This window comes from Neopsephotus bourkii, unplaced genomic scaffold (assembly GCF_033783945.1).
Source record: "Neopsephotus bourkii isolate Nb327-2 ecotype Australia unplaced genomic scaffold, CSIRO-AGI_Nbou_v1 NB_107, whole genome shotgun sequence".
NCBI classification, from domain to species: Eukaryota; Metazoa; Chordata; class Aves; order Psittaciformes; family Psittacidae; genus Neopsephotus; species Neopsephotus bourkii.
Window position 1 is genome coordinate 9,757,871 of NW_026900624.1, and position 20,123 is coordinate 9,777,993.

Consider the following 20,123-nt stretch of genomic DNA (forward strand, 5'->3'; position numbering starts at 1 on the left):
CACCAGCGAATCAGATTTTAGCTCTAAAGGTCAACTTGTTTATATATTACCTATATATACATTTGGAGACTTTAATAAAATGATTTGCCAAGTAGATTTCTCAGTCCCATACCCTCTTTCTGTGACTCTTTGTAGCATAAAATGATTAGGATTTAGATCAATGCCAAATTCTCACTGCTGTCTCTCAAAGGGCCTCCAACTGAGAAGTTTTAGTTCCAATGTGCCAACATTGGAAACTACATGCAATACACAAGCCAAATTGTTCTAAAGTTCCCACAGAAGATTTGAAGTGCTATTCAACATGACTGTTTACATTCCATAGAATAAGAGATTAAAAACAGGTGCTGAATAATTTTATTTAAATATTATTACAGTGATTATCTGAAGAAAATGTATCTCTGGAATGTAATATAACTTACTCAAAGATTAACTCAGTGAAAATGATTCTTTGCCTCAGTGAAAAGTAGCCACTGAACTAATGCATCACATACTGTGTTATTTCAGACATAAAGAACTTACACAAGAGGGTCAATAATTATAGTGAGAAACCACAGAAATACACAGAGAACAAGCCAAAAGGTACAAACAATTTGTCTTTCTCCTAATCTAGAAATCAGTTGGTCAGTGAGCACCAACCGCTGGAAGCAGCATGACCTGGGCTACATGGAGGTAAACTTGAACCACAATAGGCAGAAGGGACAACCAAACTCTTCCTTCACACTCAGCAACTCTGCAGAGAAATGACAATGGGTGTATCATCTGAAGCACAAGTCAGACAAGATCACAGAGGCAAATGGGATTACTGCAACAACTGGAAAAGTTCTCTTTTTTTTAATAGCAAGTTCAAAGAAAATGAGTAGTCGCCATCAGTAAGTGAGCTTTTGTTTAGACTGGAAATACTATGGAGAAACACTGAAGAGGTAATTCACAAATACCATCTGAAAGGTAAAGAACTTAGCAGCAATTGAAATACTGAATTTATTTGCCCTCCTGTGGTAGGCACAGTATAAAAGGGTCATTTTAATCAAAAGAAAATTAAGTGAATTTTCTCTTGCAAATGTTCAGGATTGACTCAGATTACTATCAAAAAGATCAGTTGAGTAATAAGCAGGGTCATACAATCCTATGAATCCTACAATCACAGAATGGTTTGGGTTGGAGAGAATCTTAAAGTTCATCCAGTTCCAATCCCCTGCCGTGGGGACGGACACCTTCCTGGTGTAGACCAGGCTGCTCCAAGCTCTGTTCAACCTGGGTTATGTCAGGATCTGAGGTTTGCTAGCCTACTGGATACATACATTGTGTTTCATTAAGTACTACACAGATGCTAATCGACCTTTAAGTTTAATAACCTTCTTCTGAGATGTCCCAGGAAACAAGGTAGTAAAATCAAAACAGTTAAGATGTCTGCTGAAAAGCAAATATATTTATTATGCACTTTCATATACACAGGGATTTTTGATTAATATAATACAAGGAATAAAATAAAAATTTTACAATGTGAAATTCATTCAATGTACATTAAAAGCTATTTACAACCCACTCCAGGAAAAAACAGTCTATCTGCAACCAAGTTAACTGAGGAGTTCAGATGGGGAATATTAAGCATAACAGACATTTGCATAGCAGAGTAACTGATGAGGGAAAACACCTTTTTATTTTTAAATAAATGGTAATGTTTTCAATACTGATCACAGAGAAGACAAAAATGCATCAATTGTGCCTCTGTACCTCTCAACGCTTTTCTCTTCTGAAGAGCTTTCCATATGCAAACTGTATTGATATTGTTGTCCACAAACCAGTCCTTTTCCCTGCTTCTCCCATCAAGAATTTCAGATGTCTTGCAGAGATGACCTTGGAAGGGCCAGTGAAATGGGATGAAAAGAATCAGGATTTACATTTTAGCCAGGTTTTTTAGGTTGTGAGAACTGTGACATTGCCAGAGGAAACCATGCTGAATCACGGTTATGCAATTCCATTTACCTCCCCTTGACTGTACAAATCTGAAAGAGCAGAACAGAGCAAACAACTGGGGGAACAGCAAACTTCTTTGTATGCAACCCCCTCAAAAATGATACCAAAAATCACACACAACAGCAATGCGGAATTACACAGACCTTCTGAGGAAGTAGGTGTTTTAAAGCAATTCATGCTCTGCTCCAATACTCAAAAATCTCTAGGAATTGTCATTCTAAAAACATTTTCAACAGGTCTGATTTCTGCTGATCTGGATATGAAGTTTCTCCAACAAGTGTTTTAAATGAAAATATTATTCACACAAAACCCACCAGGCTATCTATAAGTTGCAGCCTCTTGTGAAACTGGACATACCTTTATGCCCTTTGTTCACAAGGTGCAATTAATAACAACACAATAAAATTAAATAAATATAACCTCAGTGACAGTAAAGGTCAGTAGAAAAATGTCAGCATTCAGGGATCCCCTTCTACAGAACGAAGCATGTATCTGAAACTAAGGAAAGTTGTGTTCTTGCACCACACTGCAAATGTACTATACTTAAGGTTCAGAACAAGTTTGCTGAGAACAGTTTGGTACTTTACTAAGCCACCAACCCTCTCAAGGCCATTCTGTCAGACTTCTGTTATGTTTGTTTTATAATTGTCCCACAGGGACAAGAAATTCAACACATGAAACATTCAGAATAATCAATATTACCGTGTGTCAACCTTTAACATCTAATTTTACTAGAGGCTGAACGCCTGACTATAAAAGTTTGTTGCTTTTGTTTTTGTTTTTTTTTTTTTTTCATTTAGGAGCAAGGAAATAAGAATGGAGGTGCAAGATATTAAAAAAAAAAGTTCTGAATATTGATAATCGTAACAACACAACATGGAGCCCTTTAGTGCTTCAGAAGATGCACTACATACACATCTGGGGCCACTTATGGAAACTTAAGTTAGGATAGCCATACATCTAATTAATCCTCTATGAAAAATAACCTCAGTTTTTTTATCATCTTATTTCTGGAATGATCAGAATTTGAGTATGAACGAGATGAAACCCAAGCCTTTAGAAGAAATACTCATACAAAAATAGGCTTATTTTCTAAAGAGCAAGGCTGCGTAATGGTGAATAGTAGAATGTAACTTGCATTTGTAGGAGAAAATAACCCACTTATTTCATTTTACCACTCACAGAGCTGTGCAAGTAAGATGTGCACATTCAAAGGAAAAATTCATACTGTTCACTTTTACAACAATGGCCTTGATTTTGCTCTCTTTCATATAAGCAAAATTCTGCTGTAAGAGTGGGAAACCAGCTTTCCATTATCTGTAGATGGACTATCCAGACTGCTCCATGTACAGATACACTCACGCTGGCTCTGCGTAACCTATCTGAAGCAGTAACCACATTCATACAAGTTTGTGCTTTAAAAGAGTTATTCTCTCAGGACAAGGCTAACTCAGTAATCTCTGTACTCCCCAGACAACACTAGTACTAACCGTTTGGCTCTTCCACTGTACTTTCACTGCATATTCTATCAGCCTCAATAACAAAGTGTCTGTATTCTCCATGGTTCATTTACTGACATTCTCAATACAATCCCTTAACTTGGAAAAAAGAAAGAGCTGTTTCTAATGTATAAAGATATAGATGAAAGCAGGATCAGACCTTTTACTTTAGCACCTAAAACATACCCATATTTGGTTACCTCACTACTGTAACAATAACAGAGGCTATTTAAGATCAAGTGTCCATGAGCAAATTTGCCTATTGCTTTCAGCGGTCGCATCCATCCAGATTTGGAGCTGCAGCACCAGGTAGTGGATTTTGCCTCTTGAAAAATCCCAAACATACTGCAGATGGTTGCAGTCTGACTCCTAGCACTGAACAGCGATAAAATAGACAGAACACACAAGTACAGTATTTATAAAATACTGTTACAAGGGTTGTATTTGTGGAGAGAACTTTTCGAAGAACACAGGGAACTGACCATACATTACAACAATGCAAATGTGACAAACTGTTTGCTTATTTTCTTTAGCCACAGGAAAATAAATACAAATAGCACTGCCTTTCCATACACAGTTCACTGTGGCACATGCGCCTCTACTAAGCATTCTGGAATAGGAAATCAGAATTCCTGTTCTTACCATTTTCAGCTGTTGTCAGAGAAATACAGCATATAACTTTCTGCAATTAAAAAAAAAAAAAAAGTGCTCATTCTGTGTATTAAATACAAAGTACACAAAATAAATTTTTGAAGCACAGAGGGTTATACTGAGAAGGCAGCCTGAAAATGTAGGCACGTTACAGTAATTAAGGTAACTGTACTGTATAATCACATTCTTGAATTTCTAGGTGGACTAAACAAGCATTGTATGCTTTCATCCCAGCCAGCTGACAAATCATTCAGACCAGAAGCACTTCTGTTCGTAGCATCATGGAATTGGCCTGAAAGTACAAAATAAAAATATTAAGGTTTGAAAGACTCCATAATATGATCAGTGTTGTCAAAAAGATAGCTGTATCATTTCTAATTGAAGTTAAAAGCACACAACAACACACCAATAACAAAAAGTATTTCCCGCCTAACTCAAATCCCATGATTGATCCCCTGTGCTGTCTCTATCATCCAAAGTAACTACAATGTCCCCACAGCAGGATTGCTTCCCGAATTGATCTCGGAAGTGGCAGCCAGGGAAGGAAAGCCATTCCTCCAGTGCTCCAGTGGAGTAGTTCAGATACGGTTCTCCACAGGTGACTAATTTATTCACTGGTCAGGGAAATTACTGTTTTCGTGTTCGCGACTTGGCAATAAAAGAGGTAAATTATAGCCTGCACCAAGCAATTCATAATCCACACAAAGCTGTTTTAAACTTCCATGTTTAAAATGAAGAGGTAAAAAATCATTAGAGAAAAAGCAGAAGGAACCATTTAGTTATCCATCACCGCGTAGGCTTAGCCAATTGGATAATCAAGTACTTGACAAAATTAAGTACTACTGAGTTTTCAATAAAGCACTATTTGTTCTAGATATGGCAAAAGCCCAACTTGATTTTTAAAATTATATGTGGAGTGTTCAAATTTTGTTTTTTCCTGCTTTGTTTATATTTTGAAACCAACAAAGATGGCAAATTCATTAAAACTAGTCTTCTGATGACAGGTCAGGTCAAAATCGATATATCCTAGGTCAGAACCATATGATCTATTTACAATGCAGTGCGACATGAAAGCAAGCAATAAATATCAGGTAGAGATACATAAAAGTTAGAAAATAAAATTCTTGATTATGTGTTTCAATATGTTTTATGGAGCCAGGAAAAAAACAAATTTAAATCCTGTTTAGACATGATGTAGAACTGTGGGAATCTGAAACCCTTTTGACTTCTATAAAAGATTTAGGGCCCATGCTCTCTCATCTGCTTATTCCTTTCTGTGGCTGCTCCTGTTCTACTGCCTCTGCATTTTTGCCTGCCCCAGAGCACATCTGACAACTCCCCAGTACTTACATTTATTTTACTAATGCACAGGTTTTAGTATATAGTTTTTTTAAAACATTGTATTGTTTCAAACATTTTAATGTAACCAAAATGCTAACACCAAGGAAACATCTTACAGTCCTGCACAATATTCGAACACTCTACAGTTCCCAAGAGATCCCAGCTACATCTAGAGAGATGCAGTCCGTTAAAGTGAAAACCATTTCCAAGACATTTTGGGAAAAAAAACTATGTGTTTTTACAGCTGAAAGCCTCCCATCTGTGCGTTCTGCACCACCTGCAATTGTCCTAGAAACCTGCAGTCTGTGCTGACCTGCAGAACTGAGTCGGTTAGCAAGAACATTCCTGCTCTAAGGAGCAGCAATCTGATCTGTTGAAAAAACAGTATTTACACAAACAAAAAAATATGTTGTCAAAAAAAAAAGCAAATAAGCAATAAGAGATGTGCATGCATTTCAAAGATGCTGCTTCTTTGAAATTCAAATAGAAAACATATTAATTAACACATTCGCAATACCCTCAAAAAGATAAATGTCAAAGACGGAGAAAATTAGTTCTGTTTTAGCTGACTCACTGACACTTTACATATGGAAAAGCTACACAAAATTCCCTTAGAATGCAGTATGGCAGAGAATGGTTTGTGTGTTGTGTGGTGAAATTGGTTTGTTTTTTGTTGTGTTTTTTGGGTTTTTTGTTTGTTGTTTTTGTTTTTTTTTTGGTTTTTTGGTTTTTTTTTGTGGTTGTGTTGGTTTGGTTTGTGGTTTTGTTTTTTTTTTGGTTTTGTGTGTTGTTGTTTTGTTGTTGTGGTTTTGGTTTTTGGGGGGGTGGGGGGGGTGGGGGGGGGGGGTGATTAAAGCAACCAGAACGCAATAAAAAAATATGATGGTGATCCAATTCCTCTATGGATGCGTCCTCGTTGATGCTTTTAAACAACAGCAAAACAAATATTTGCCAGGTTAAGATTTTAACATTCATGGTTTTCATTAAGAAAGTGATTATGATATAAGTGACAATGAAACGTGATTTCAGTGTATGTAAAATGCACATGATGAAATACATTTGCACATGATGAAAGCCTTTGCTTTGTTTGTGCTTGGATAGGTTACCTTTTATAATGGTGTTTCCTTCTTGTAGTTGAAACTTGGGTCACTACCTTCAATCTGAAGTTTTAAGGCTTGCTTAAGGCTGAGTTCTGTCTCTGCAGGAGGATAGCCTTCCAGAACTTCCTGATGCCCTCTATCCTGCACTGTTCGTGGGACAGAAACCCTACTGAGAAAAACCTGATTGCTCTGAAGATGGTAATTTGGATTTGTCATAATTCCATTTCTCTTCTTCTGCTCTCCACTGTGTTGGTGAATTAGGAACTGCTGCTGAGATCGACCAACTTCTTGCTGACCTGGAGGGACCAAAATTTTGCACTGTGTCTCTGTCGGCATCGATTTCAGCTGCACACTGGTCCCAGATTTGGCAATAGGTACTCGTTTATCAAACTGAGTCATTTCATACTCTAACACTTTTGCTTGGTTGGAACTACTTTGTTTTGTTTTCTTTCCAGCTGACCCAGATTTACTGGAGTTGTCTGGTTTCCCCCCTCTGTTAGCTTTAGTTGATTTCAAACTAGGTTTTACTTGGCTCCATTCAAATTCACTACTTGGTGAGTTATGATTTTGGCTTAGGGAATGAGTTGTGGAAGAAGGAGAAACAATAGACTGCCTACTTCTGCTGCGTGGCAGGGAATGTTGTTGTATTTGCTCTGTGAATGACAGGCTGTGGAAACTATCGATGGGCACTGTCTGAGCAGTCGCAGTTGATGACGTGGTACGGAGAGAAGAGTTTTTAGAACTTTTCAGGGAATTATTTGATAAAGATGACTTCTGACGGTCAACTGTAGAATCAGGTGACTCTGAAGGAGAACTGAAGGCATGAGCAGGTCCGTTAGATAAGCCACGCATACTAGGCTGCATATCTCCACCAGTGCTCCCTGAACTATTTGACTTCATTGTTAAGGACTGCATTTTAGAAGAGACGGACTGCAAGGGTTTTTGCTCCATTGTGTGGACTGGAGATGGAGTGCAACCGTTCAGAGTAGATGCACCATATTTTTCCAGTAATTTAATGATCTGAGAGTGTCCATTTTTAGCTGCAACACGCATTGCAGTGCGCCCAAATTGGTCAGCATGATTTGGATCAGCACCATGCTCCAGTAATATTTGTACAACATCAATGTGCCCTTCTTGGGCTGCAATGCAGAGTCCAGTAGCACCTTGATTACATGTATGGTCAACCAGAGCTCCATGCTCGATGAGAAGCTGCACTACCTTCACATGACCTTGCCATGCAGCAGACTGCAAAGCTGATCTCTTCTCATTATCTGCAGCATTCACATCTGCATGGTATGTTATCAGCACCTGTACCATCTCAAAATGGCCCTGCCAGCACGAAACATGGAGTGCTGTTCTTCCCTCAGCATCGCTTGCTTCTACATTTGCACCATTTTCTAAAAAATACTCAGCCATTGTAAGCTGGTTTTCTAATGCTAAGATATAAAGTGTTGGCCGGCCATCAGCATCTTTGTAGTTTACATCTGCCCCATGGCTAAGCAACAGTTCAACTATATCTCTGTGACCTTCTAAAGCAGCAACCCGGAGAGCATTTCTCCCATCATAGCCTCTCTGATCAATATTGGATTTATTTTCCAGTAATATCTGCACACAATCATAGTGGCCTTCTTGTGCAGCTAATATGAAAGGTATGCGTCCATCATTATCAATTTCGTTTGTTCTAGCGCCTTGTTCTATAAGAGCTTCACAGATCAACCTGTGACCTTCAAAAGCTGCCATATGCAAAGGTGTCCAGCCTGCATCATCTCTGTGATTTTCATCTAGCCCCCTGTCCAGCAGAGTCCGAACTACTTCAACGTTGCCTTGCGCAGATGCTATGCTCAGAACAGTTCTACCTTCACTATCAATGCTATCAACAGCTGCACCCCAAAATAAGAGAGTATTTACAACCGACGCGTGGCCCATTGAGGCTGCTGCCAGAAGTGGTGTACGACCATTGTTGTCTGTGTGATCAACATCAGCTCCTCCTTCTAGAAGTAGATCGACAACATCTACATGTCCTTCATAAGCCGCTACCAGCAGTGGAGTCATGCCATCTTTATCACAATGATCAACTTCAGCACCACGGTCAATTAGAAGGCTAACCACTGAGGCATGTCCTTTACTGGCTGGTACACAAAGAGCAGCAACAGACAGCGCAGTCCTCCCGTCCACATCCTCGTGGTTTACCTCTGCACCGTGATCCAGCAGGTGCTCCACGATCTCTTTGTGTCCCATGTATGCGGCTGCAATCAAAGCTGTTCTGCCCTCATTATCAGCTTTATTAACTTCAGCACCATGTTGAAGCAGATTCAGCACAATATCTTCATGTCCTCCCCAAGCTGCTGCTCGCAGTGCTGTTCGGCTGTCAGCATCTGCACAGTCCACTTTGACTCCAGCATAAAGGAGCGCAGAGACCACCTCTGTGTGCCCACCCCATGCTGCAGATCGCAGTGCCGTCCAGCCATCATGATCAGTGTGATTAACATTAGCCCCGCAACCAATCAAGCAATTGACAACCTTGGTATGTCCCTGCCGAGCAGCTAAGGTAAGTGCTGTTTGCCCATGAGTGTCTTCTATCTCTAAATCTGCTCCCCGTGAAACCAGTAAGTTAACGACATCAAGATTGCCGCTGTATGCTGCATTGGCCAAGAGAGTTCTCCCATTGGAATCACACTGGTTTACTGATGCTCCATTGTCTAACAAGGTGCGAATGGAATCTTCTCTCTCCAGAGCCTGCCGAACAATGCAAGATGTGCGGTCGTCTTCACTGTTGACGTGAGCACCAGCTTTTACCAGCAGCTGTAATACTTCTTGTTCTTTAGGAATTAGGGTTGACAGTGAGTCTTTGACAGGTGTGCCATTCCATATCATCCATAACGCCAGCTCTGAAGTCTCTAACTGTAAATTGGAATTAATTAAATGCAATGCAAACTCTTGAGCTTCTAATGGTGTTAGATCCTTTGCTCGGCAAGTATAACTCATTGCCAGCATTCTGTGTCCCTCTGCTGCATTGCACAAATATTTTTGTGTACAGTGCTTTACATCGAGCAACCATTCTGCAAAACTGTAATGAAACAAGATTTTTGTATTTCCAAGTCCGTCAACAAGGACTTTTGACAGGACATCCAATTTGCGTTGAAAGTCTTCCATCGTCAGCATCATATTTTTGGTCCACACTGCATGATACAGCTCCGTTGTGGTTAACGGTCTACAGGCTGCAAGAATGACATTAAGAATAGGCTGGACCTTTGCAAATTGTTTTCTCACAAAAAGCCTCTGACAGAGCCAAAGGTAGAGGCCATTTAACGTCCCTGGAATATCACGGATCTCTCGTAACATAATGAAATTCTCCACAACTCCATCTAGGACACGTTCCAGATACAAAAAGCAGCCGCTGCTTTTGATGTGAAGCTGATTCAGCATTTCTGCAGTTTCTTTTGTCAGATGTTGCCTCAGTGCTTCTTCCTGATCTAAACGATGCAGAATATATTGCTGCACATCCTTCACAATGTAAGCCTTTCGGAGATCATCCAGACTTATTTTTCGAAAGCCTATTAAAAAGGAAAGGATATATTATTATTATTTCTAATCTAGTTTTTCTTAATTCAATGTTAAATTAAATAAATAAATGGCTGACATTTCTGGGTAGGGAACACCCACAGTAATATATTTTGTGTGTACATGTATTAAATGTAAATAAGAATAGCAAAGGACTTCGATAATAGATGCATTTTTATCATCATCTACTATAAGAAGCAATACATGCTACTAATGAAGAAAATACTAAATATCACATTGCAGCTACCCTGTACAATAGTAATACCTAGGCAAAACCACCAGAACTGCCAAACCAAAGTAAGTTTATTAAGTTCATTAAAGGAATAATCCCTTCTCCAATGTGGTTAACAACAGAATTCCAAATAATTTTCAGCTATTTAAATTTAGACAACTATTTTATTCATATATTATAGAAAGTTATTCACACCTGGTGCATATGCATGATGCATGTGCTAAATGTGAATATGCTAAATATGCACATGTTAAAGTGATCTATGCACATCGATCACTTTAACTTGATCATCTTAATTTCTCTTAAAAGATAGCTTTTACGATATAACAGAGAGACACCCTCAAAAATAGCTTCTCAGTATGCACTGAAAATTACCTAGTTAAAGTAATAAGGGTTGAGTTTTAGATTAACACCCGAGTTCATTGGTAAGTGACTCATTCTATAAGGAAACAGGTTTTCTCACAGTCATGTGATCTCATTGTTCTTCCAACCTGTTTGCTCTTTATGGGAAAAGGAGAAATTATTTCACATACACATACTGTGTACATCTCCTCCCTACCTGCACGCATGTACATCTTCCCTGCACAAAGCAAAGAATGCTGTTCTTAGCAGCAGATCCAAAGAAGTCCCTAGGCCAACCTCAGTGCCCTTAAGGCTCTTAGGAATGAGGCAGAATGAAGATTTAGTTGTATGGTCTATACAGCTATTGCTGCCATTTAAAAGAATGCTTTGGTTGTGTCAACTTAAGCATTTGATGAAGAGCTACCTTATTTGATTAATGACACATTGCACTGTTTGAACACTAGATTTCCGGAAGCTATGCAAAAACCACAGAGGTCACAGGCACAGCAGTTTAAAATACTGTGTTTTAGGGCAGAACTATACTTCACTTCTCCAGGAACAGGCTGTAATCTCTTCCTCCAGCGTAGCAGACTGCAAACACTTCCTTACAGTCAGCTCAGATAGTCATAAAAACACCAAACTCTGCTTCTGAAACCAAAGCAGTTACTAGCCTCCAAACTATACTGAAGAAAATGCAACCACAGAGCAACACATTCAATTTTGGCCCCTTTTCCATGGAACAAATAATTTTAAGCGAGACTCAGAAGAATGTTACTTTCAAACCTGTATTTTTCATTGTATTTAAGCATTCAGTGGATGAAACTGCTCAGTCTGTGAGCTTGTTCTGACTGAAAATTACGACTGGTAACAGACCTGTGTTTTTTGTTCCCGAGTGTCTTCAGCAGAGGTTCTGAATGTCACATTATGCCCACTCTGTTAATTGTTTAGTCTACAGGAGTATTGTACAAACAAAACAGATTAGAACTGAGAGATAAACTGTGGCAGTGTTACTAAAATATTTATTCTCCCCTTAATAATTATGGTACCACTACAAAACTAACAGGAGTGAATCAGTAGAATACCTAAACCAAAATAGAATACCTAAACAAAAATCATGCTTCTCCCCCAAATCAAACCACTTTTGCACAGTCACTTCTCAGGCTAAGACTACACTGGTAAGATTGTTTTCCTTAAGATCTGTGAATGAGAAGGCCATGAACTTTAAGTAACGTGCTAACCTGACCTGCAGAATGGCATAATTCGTCAATTTACTATGTATTTGATTAATATTTTGTACATAACTTTGTAAAGCCCTACATTCTTGCACATAAGCCAAATAAGAAACTTTACTGAATAAGGACAGTGCCCTGTGATCCTGCAGATACCAAGCTTCCACTTCAAGTGAATGTTTCTAGGTTAGAATCCTTGAGAAGATACAGAAATGAAAACAGAGGCATTAAAACCAGGACATTGCTTGGTGCATGCCTTCACAGTTGTAGACATACTCAGAACTGTAAACAGACACAAGTGTCCCTTTGGTTGTCTGGTGTGCAGGGAACAATTTTTTTGCTCAATTCAGAGCAAATGCAACCACTGCATTCACTCACCTTCCAGCTCTCTGAATCAATTTGTACCTGTCACTCAGCTGAATGAGGACAGAGCGCCCTGCAAACTCCTCCTCAACGTGGTTAGTTGTAAGTGACTCTGCTCACAACATACCCAATCTCTCCCATTAATCCCATACCCCCATCCTTCCTTCCAATATTTATCTGTTTATGTAATCTATTTTTATTTTAAAAATACTGTGTTGTTTTTTTTTTTTCTATTCTTACAGGAATTAATTTCATTTCCCCACAAGAAAAACTCTGATTGACTCAAGACAGCAACCCTGAGATTTCTCAGCTAATGCGCAGTGTTGCCTGACAACTACACTTCACGTCCCTTGATACTCAGCCTTCACATGAAAGCTTATAGGGTGGTAACTATTTAAGCACCTTTGTCCCAGTATGTGTGCTTCAGAAGCAAAGAACTTCCTTATATTGTATGCTCTTTGAATACCAATTTACATTTTGCTTCCCAAAAAGTGAACAAAACTATTTTGGATGGGATGCAAAGAAACCCCAAGGCTTCCAAAAAAAAGTAAAAGGGTTAGTGTGTTTGGTTATTAAGTTGTTTTTGTTTGTTTTTTTCTTTGTTTGTTTTTTTTGGGGGGGAGGTCCTTTATATGAGACTGTATCATTAGTTTATTCCATATTAGGGTTAAAATATTGCTCTACTCTCTACTTAAGATATACCAAATGTCTAAGCACTTCAGCCAAACAAATAAATTTCAGAAGACTTCAGGACAGTGAGTACTCCAGAAGTCAGTAATTTAAACAATTTGACTGGCTCTATGTTCACAGCAGCTAAAAATCAGTTTTTTTCTTTTGCAATATTTCCAAACATTCCTTGTTAATGAGATCCTCTATACTGAATCTGAAGACCAGTGTGTATAGCAAGCAGCACACTACACTCAGCTCTTCATACATCCCAGGCATGATCTGCTTTTTAAGGCCTGGGATTAACAAATTGCCATTGAAACAGACTTTTCAACAGAAATAGGTTAATTTTAACCACTGCACCATGCCATAATACAATAAACAAGTAATTCAAAGAAGGCCTTATAGATAGAATTACTATTTAAAAAAATAAATTCTTTCTGCTATTTTGAAGGAGGAAAAAAAAGCTGTGTTTTTTTTTCCCCAACAAATGAGGTCATTTTACATTCTTAAACAAAGATCCTGCAAACTTGCTCTTCAACCCTACCATATACAATAAGTCACTTTCATGAGCAAAAAGCACCAAAACATTAAGAGAAAGCTCATTTTGTTTCAGATGCATTCCCATGAACTACTTAAGCTCGGCAGAACAGGAGACAGAAGTTGAAGTCCCACAACCCTGCTTTTTTGCATTGTTAAAATTCTTACAACACATCACTTTCAACCTAATGGGAGCTCCAATATGGATTTTCTTGATTTATTAAATTCCTGGCAATTCTGTAAACAAATTAGTTCCAAATGTATTTCTTGGCAAGATCCAGGATATCATTCAAAGGGAAAAAAAAAAAAAGAAAAAGTAGTATCTTGGCTATATAAATAGTTTTACAGTATGTCAACCTTTTCAAAATTTAATAATAAAAGTAAGCTATTACCGAGCAGGTTCCAGAAAATGCTTAAAAATATCATTCTACTTTCATATCTTCAAATACATTTACATAATTACATTACAAAAGTTTTAAGTGCATTTTAATATATTTCATTTAACTGCATTGTTAGCTTTAAAATAATCAAAATTACTAAAAACAAGGCAATGGTTTGGAATTAATAGCTGACACTACTACTCTAAGCATATATTAAATTAGGTATTTCTATAACCATTATGTCCACCTGCTCAAATGAATAAGGTATCCAGCAGAGTAAGATGCACCTGAAAATACAAGTAGAACACTTAGCTTTTAGTGCACTGGCACTACAGTATGCACAACAAATTTCACTGCGTGTACCCCAGATGCTAAGAGACACTAACACTGAAATCTGCTGCTCTCACTGGTCCACGTCATTGCACAGAAGATTATTTCACTAGATTTACAGGTAACAGTCCATTCAAAACAGTTTAGTCTTCTCTCTTGAATTACAAAGCAAGTAAGTTCAAAAGGTACACGCAGCTTTTTATAAGGAAATATGAAATGCCCTAGCATCATGTTTTCAAAGTGGCAATCAGACCACTTTGAAAAAGACCAAAAGTGGTAATGAGCAGAAAGGAAACACCAATTAAAAGCTCGCAGTTTCTTTCCCAAGCCTTCTAAATAATTTATTTTTTTTCCTAAAAGCCAAACAAGAACAACAAATACACTTTTTCAAAGCTTTAATACTACAGAAGTAAATTTTACAACCACATAAATATATAAAAGTGACCTTTTATAGTAAAAATCAAACTTCCATTAAAGACTTTAAAATAACATGAAACTGCCCAAATAAATTACTACCTTCCAAAAATTAGACAACAACTTAGATTTTCTTTTCTGAAGCAGTCTCTCCTCAAGTGGTCTTATGCCACCTATTCTCTGGAATGGCAGCTAAGGTTCAATTCCAAACCAGGCCACTGATTTGATTCGGGGTTTCAGCAATATGACCAGCTGGGTAGCTTCAAATACCAGTTTTGGTTTTCCAAGAAGCTGGGCTTTTACTCCATTTCTCTAAAGTTTCCACATTTTTAATTTTAGGAAAGGGTGCAACAAATTCAATACTCCACATGTATTTAGACCAGAACCAGGAAATAGTAGAAATATGAGAGAGACATGGTCCCAAGATTTCTAATCCAGAGTAAGTTTGGCTAAATATCAGCCTTAGTATCCGGCTGTCTGGAACTGAATGGCAGACGAAAGGAAGGGTGACGAATGACAGATTGTCTATTTTTGCTTATGGGGAAGTGGGTGAACGAAGCTTAAGCTGCCTCTGAGGCTAAACTAAACCTTTTCATGTCCAATTTTGATTCTTCCTATTGTAGTTTCCAGCATCTTTTGTTATCTAACATTAATTTTATGAAAACTAGGGCTCCCTGAGTTGTGACACTGCATGGGTTGTACCACACCGGTGCACTCATGCATCTCACACTGGAAGGAATTCTTTGGATGACGAATGTCAGTGTGCAGTTGAGGGGTATAATCAAGCCAGATGCCACAGATATTTGGTTTATGTAGCAAAAGAAGAAATTAAGTAAATGCCTATTAAAAAAAAGCCTCTTTGACTCAATAAAAAGCACATTTATACATATGAACTTTATCAACCTTTATGCTAGTAAACAAATTAGCTGCTTTTCACTCAAACTTAGCTAAATAAAATTGCCTGATTATATTTATTTTAAAATGCCTGAAGTTTTTAATTAATGCTATGGAGCTTTAAAAAGGGAATTTAGTTTTGTAAGAACAAGTGCTTTGCTTTCAAGATTTAGGGATGAAATGGGAGATAATCTTGATAATTATGGGCACAAGACAGAGAATTGTTAAATTTAGGGAAAAAGTCTGTAAGAAAAACAAAGAGACATGATATGGCAGTTGGTTACAGTGCACATGAAGGGAAGGCAGGAGGGCACCAGTATCTGTTCCCCTCCTTTTTTACTCAATTGGCTGGCTTCTTCTCACTGTAGAGGGTGACCGCAGACTCCTGCAGGAATCATTATGCATTTGGTTCATATTTTTGAGGTTGTCTCTGCAGCCACAAAAGGCAAAACCTTTTTTATTTTTATGTTTTTTCATTTTTTATTCCTAATTAATGAAAGCTGAGAAACTGAGTAAAGGCAAAAATCTGGAGCACATTGTGCTACTACAGAATCTGGGAACACAGAAGGGCCCAGAACACAAGCTGCAGCAGATGCAGGCATGCAGGCACAGCTATTTAACTTTCTTAAGTAAGTTGCCCACAAAAGAGAAGGAGCAAAGAGGATCAGAACAAACACCCCTCCTTCTTTTCTCATTCTTAGAGAAACAGAGATGATGAATTCACTACTGGCAGTGGCAAGATGCCACCGGATGAGAAAGACTGGACTCTTTTCCATGTCACCACTATTTTTGGCTAGGGAGATGCCTGCAGAGGCTTGTCTGTACTGGACACCCAAAACACATTGTCAGGACCAGGCCACTGCAGTAATCCTGCTCCTGGTCACTGATAAGACTTGCTGACAAATAGGTTTAGCTCTCATTTCAGCAGATACCTGGAGGAAGTTTTCACTGCATGAAAATTTAAAGTGAAAACTGACTGTAACCAAATTAATATTGGTTAACATATATTAATTCATATTATACTCCAAAATTTTTTGCAGAAAAAAAACTACAGATGGGACACATTTTCCTAAATAATCCTGAAAGGAATACAATCTTTCTAAGTAAGAGTGAAACTGAGGGTTTTTTTTGTTCCAAATTAAAGAAAGAAATTTAATGAAAATGTACAGTGATTATATTATCATTATGGTTGCAAACATTTATTTTCGGTGAAATTGGAAGTCCTAGAAATTCAGTACAATAGCATTCCATTATACACCACTTATTTCTTCAGTCATGAGGGCAAAAAATACTTATTGCTGATCTTGAATTCTATGTGCCCACCAATTAAATAGCTTTATAAATTGGTTCAGCTAAAAGTAAGCATTCAAATACCATAAAGGAGAAGAAAAGTTTTCCCTAGTACAAGCTTTAATGACAGCCTATCCTTGACAGGCTAGAAAGAGAAAAGAAATCAACATTATCTCAAGTTTTGCAACACAAACTTGCAATGTGTCTGAATTTAACAAAAGCTTCAGCCACGCTCCCCACATTCTAACTATACCTTTCACAAACTGGAATACTGGCTGTAAACAGGAAAATCATTCAACAGTGTATTAAGCAGACAATGGTCACATTGGCTGTAATGTCACAATTTTCCTTCATAGTGGATAAAACTAATTCCTCCAAACAGACCCTAAAATTTCTTCTCAATTTCTATCCAATTACTTTGAGATTCATTCTTTTCCTGCTGTACCTTATTGACAGTGAAGACGGGATTTTAATATCATAAATCAACTTTATGTTATTCATCAAGTCATTCTCTGTGGAAAGGAGAAACTAACTCATTCAAATTATGTTTATTTTAAAGGCATATCCATTAGTTCAGCTGATTTTTCCCATTAGGAATTCCATCTGGAAACACACTTAGAAGACAACAGCAATTTTTTAGGACTCGTCTAAAACATTATATGATTCAATGGAAAGGAAATGGAACTGCTCCGAAGGAAGTTTTGTCTGTTACTTTGGCAATGACAATTTATCTAATCAGCCAAGCTTTGACAAAACTATTCCCATATGAACATCCAAAGAAGCCCTGTGAAGCTTCCCCAACGAATTTCCTTTAGTTCTCACATGCTCCCAAATACCAATCTTCATGTCTGCCACTGATTAATACAGTGCTTCATTCCTAAATGCAATTATCCCATTGACCTTTTGCCACTGCGGAAAAGAGCAAGCCTATGGGTCTATGCTCTATAATCACATTTTTGTCCTAATTGTGGCCTTAATACACACAGGCTTTATACATAGGCCTGGAATCCTGTCTAGATATTGCCCTTTATTAAATTTCAGAGAACTTCCAATAACAATGTAATTATAGTGAAGAAATATTCTTATGACACAGTAAAGCCTGGATGAAGAAGCTGTAAAGAATTTTTTACTGTGTAACCTTTGCCAAAAGTATACTCCAAGAATCCCCATCTACATTGTTCCACTTTCAACTTCCACCTTCAATTATTCCCTGCTTTCTGAAAATGCAGGGAAAGATTTTAATGGCATATGAAAAAAAAATATTCTTCTGAGGTTGTAAGGAATGGGTGTACACAGCTGACATACTTCCACATCACCACATTATTTCAAAGCTTTTTAAAACTAGCAAAGCATGAGGAAAAGTCAAAGCAGAAGCAGCATATTCTTTGCAGAAGTACTGCAAGACGTAACTTACCTCTAAAGTGTTTGGCTGATTTAAGCTTTCTATAGTTCTTAGTGAACTGGAATGTGTGTTTTTTAGAATTGTTATTGTTATGATTGCCATTTTTTAGAGCTAATCATGCATCAGTATTTTCAGCAATGACCAGAGGTCTTGTGAATACCACGTTTTAGTGACAGGCACAAATAGCTAACATTTCTTATGCTCTGTACTCACCTGTAAACATTTTTGTAACAGCTTTACTCTGCTTGCGGGCAGAACACAGGAGAAGCAGCCAGGGAGGGAAGAACTCAAAGTGACCAGCTAAAAGTTCTGCTATTGTTCCAGACAAACTCGTAGAAGTCTGTTCACCCTCAGAAATGTTACAGCCCTCATCGACAGAATCCACAAGCAGGAAGAGGCTCTGCTGAGGGGGCTTCATTCCCAAGAGAGGGAGCAGAATACACCTGCAAGGAATGTGAATCAAAATCGGTATTTTAAATACATTTAACAACGCATTGACTATCATACAATCATTCAAGTCGAAGCTATGATCAACTTAAAATGCCAAGTTACCTTTTTAAACAGTCTAAGGAGCTTTTTAAATAGTTACCACAGAAAATACTGAGGTAGACTGAACTAACAGAAAGAGAAATAGTTTGAACAGTCTCAATTCTTGCTTAGGCAACATTACTTCTTAATGAACTTATAACACTTTAAAATCATGTGATGTTGTTCAAGGCTGATTAGAAGACTTGCAAATGTGATGCTTCACTAAGAAAGAAGTCACTTGGCTTAAAGTTTAAGAGCTTTAATTACAGCTGTCTCTGACAAAACTGTTGATATTGCTTATCAGAAACTAACAGCAAACAATAGTTGGTTGTAAAACAAAAGTCGAAATAAAAGACACAAAGTTCAGAGTGGAAGTCTGAATGAGTAACAGTCTTACAAAGAACAGAATTATTGCCATACCTTCGCAAATGAAATGTAAATTAATTTAGTAGCAGACTGAGTATTTTGATGTATTTATTTATATTGAAGGTGCCAAGTTCGTATTACTAGAAAAGGATTCTCTGCATCGTCAGGATGCTAGCATCTATATCAATGCATCTGATGATGTAGCTAAAAATCTGACATGTGCATGTATGGTTGCCACCCTTAACGATACTCCTTAAAAATATATTTAACTTGGCATTTATGTATCTTTACATAGCTACTACACAATGGCCAGGTGTCTGTCCAGTATTTCCAGGCTACAATACTGTTATTTGGGAAACTTCATAATGATTTATGCCCATAAGTTTCACTGTCTAAATTATCTTTGAATATATTTCACAAGCAAACTTTGACATTATCGTAAAAAGATTCAGAAAATTAAAGGAGGTGAGGAAAAAAGTGTCTAACAGTTTACTCTTTTTTTTAAGATTTGTTATTTTCATGTGTCCAGAAGGCATGCACACCAGAAATACTTTTTTCATTTACTCAAGACCATAATAATTTTTTTCAAGTTTTACTGAACGAATTTATCTTCAGAAGACTTTGGTCGACACATTATTATGTACCAAGCATTCAAACTGAAATATAGACAAGTCTAGCCTATTAATGGAATAACACTACTCATTTTAGAAAAGAGTCATAAGCCCTGTTAGTAGAAGTTTTTTTCCCATGATTTCTGACTCAGAAAAATCAAAATGAAACAAGAGTGCTGCAACTTTCAATGTCTGACAGTAACACAGTAGAATCTAGCACAGGTAATCTATTACACTTGGAGAAATTTCCCGAAAGGTATAAACTGAAGTACAAATGACCTGTGTTCTGAAAGTATACAGTATTAGATGGATTTTAAATCCCTAGTACTGTCCCATGTTTCCCCCCCGCCCCCCCTTTTTTTTTCAGATGCACAAGACTACTGAGAACTTTTTGGTACTTCCACAGCTAG

The 20,123-nt window shown here is 37.7% G+C and overlaps 1 protein-coding gene across 1 annotated transcript in view; it reads right to left on the minus strand.

The window, feature by feature from the left end:
* Positions 1-1,406: 1,406 nt before the first annotated feature.
* ANKRD50 (ankyrin repeat domain containing 50) overlaps positions 1,407-20,123 on the minus strand; it is a 41,396-nt gene continuing 22,679 nt past the window's right edge. Inside the window, exons 3-5 of the mRNA XM_061360153.1 lie at positions 18,422-18,651; positions 6,572-10,119; positions 1,407-4,416 (exon numbers count right to left, since the gene is read on the minus strand). Of these exons, the coding sequence (XP_061216137.1) occupies positions 6,575-10,119; positions 18,422-18,651 (3,775 nt within the window). The 3' untranslated portion in view covers positions 1,407-4,416; positions 6,572-6,574. The remainder of the gene's footprint in view (positions 4,417-6,571; positions 10,120-18,421; positions 18,652-20,123) is intronic.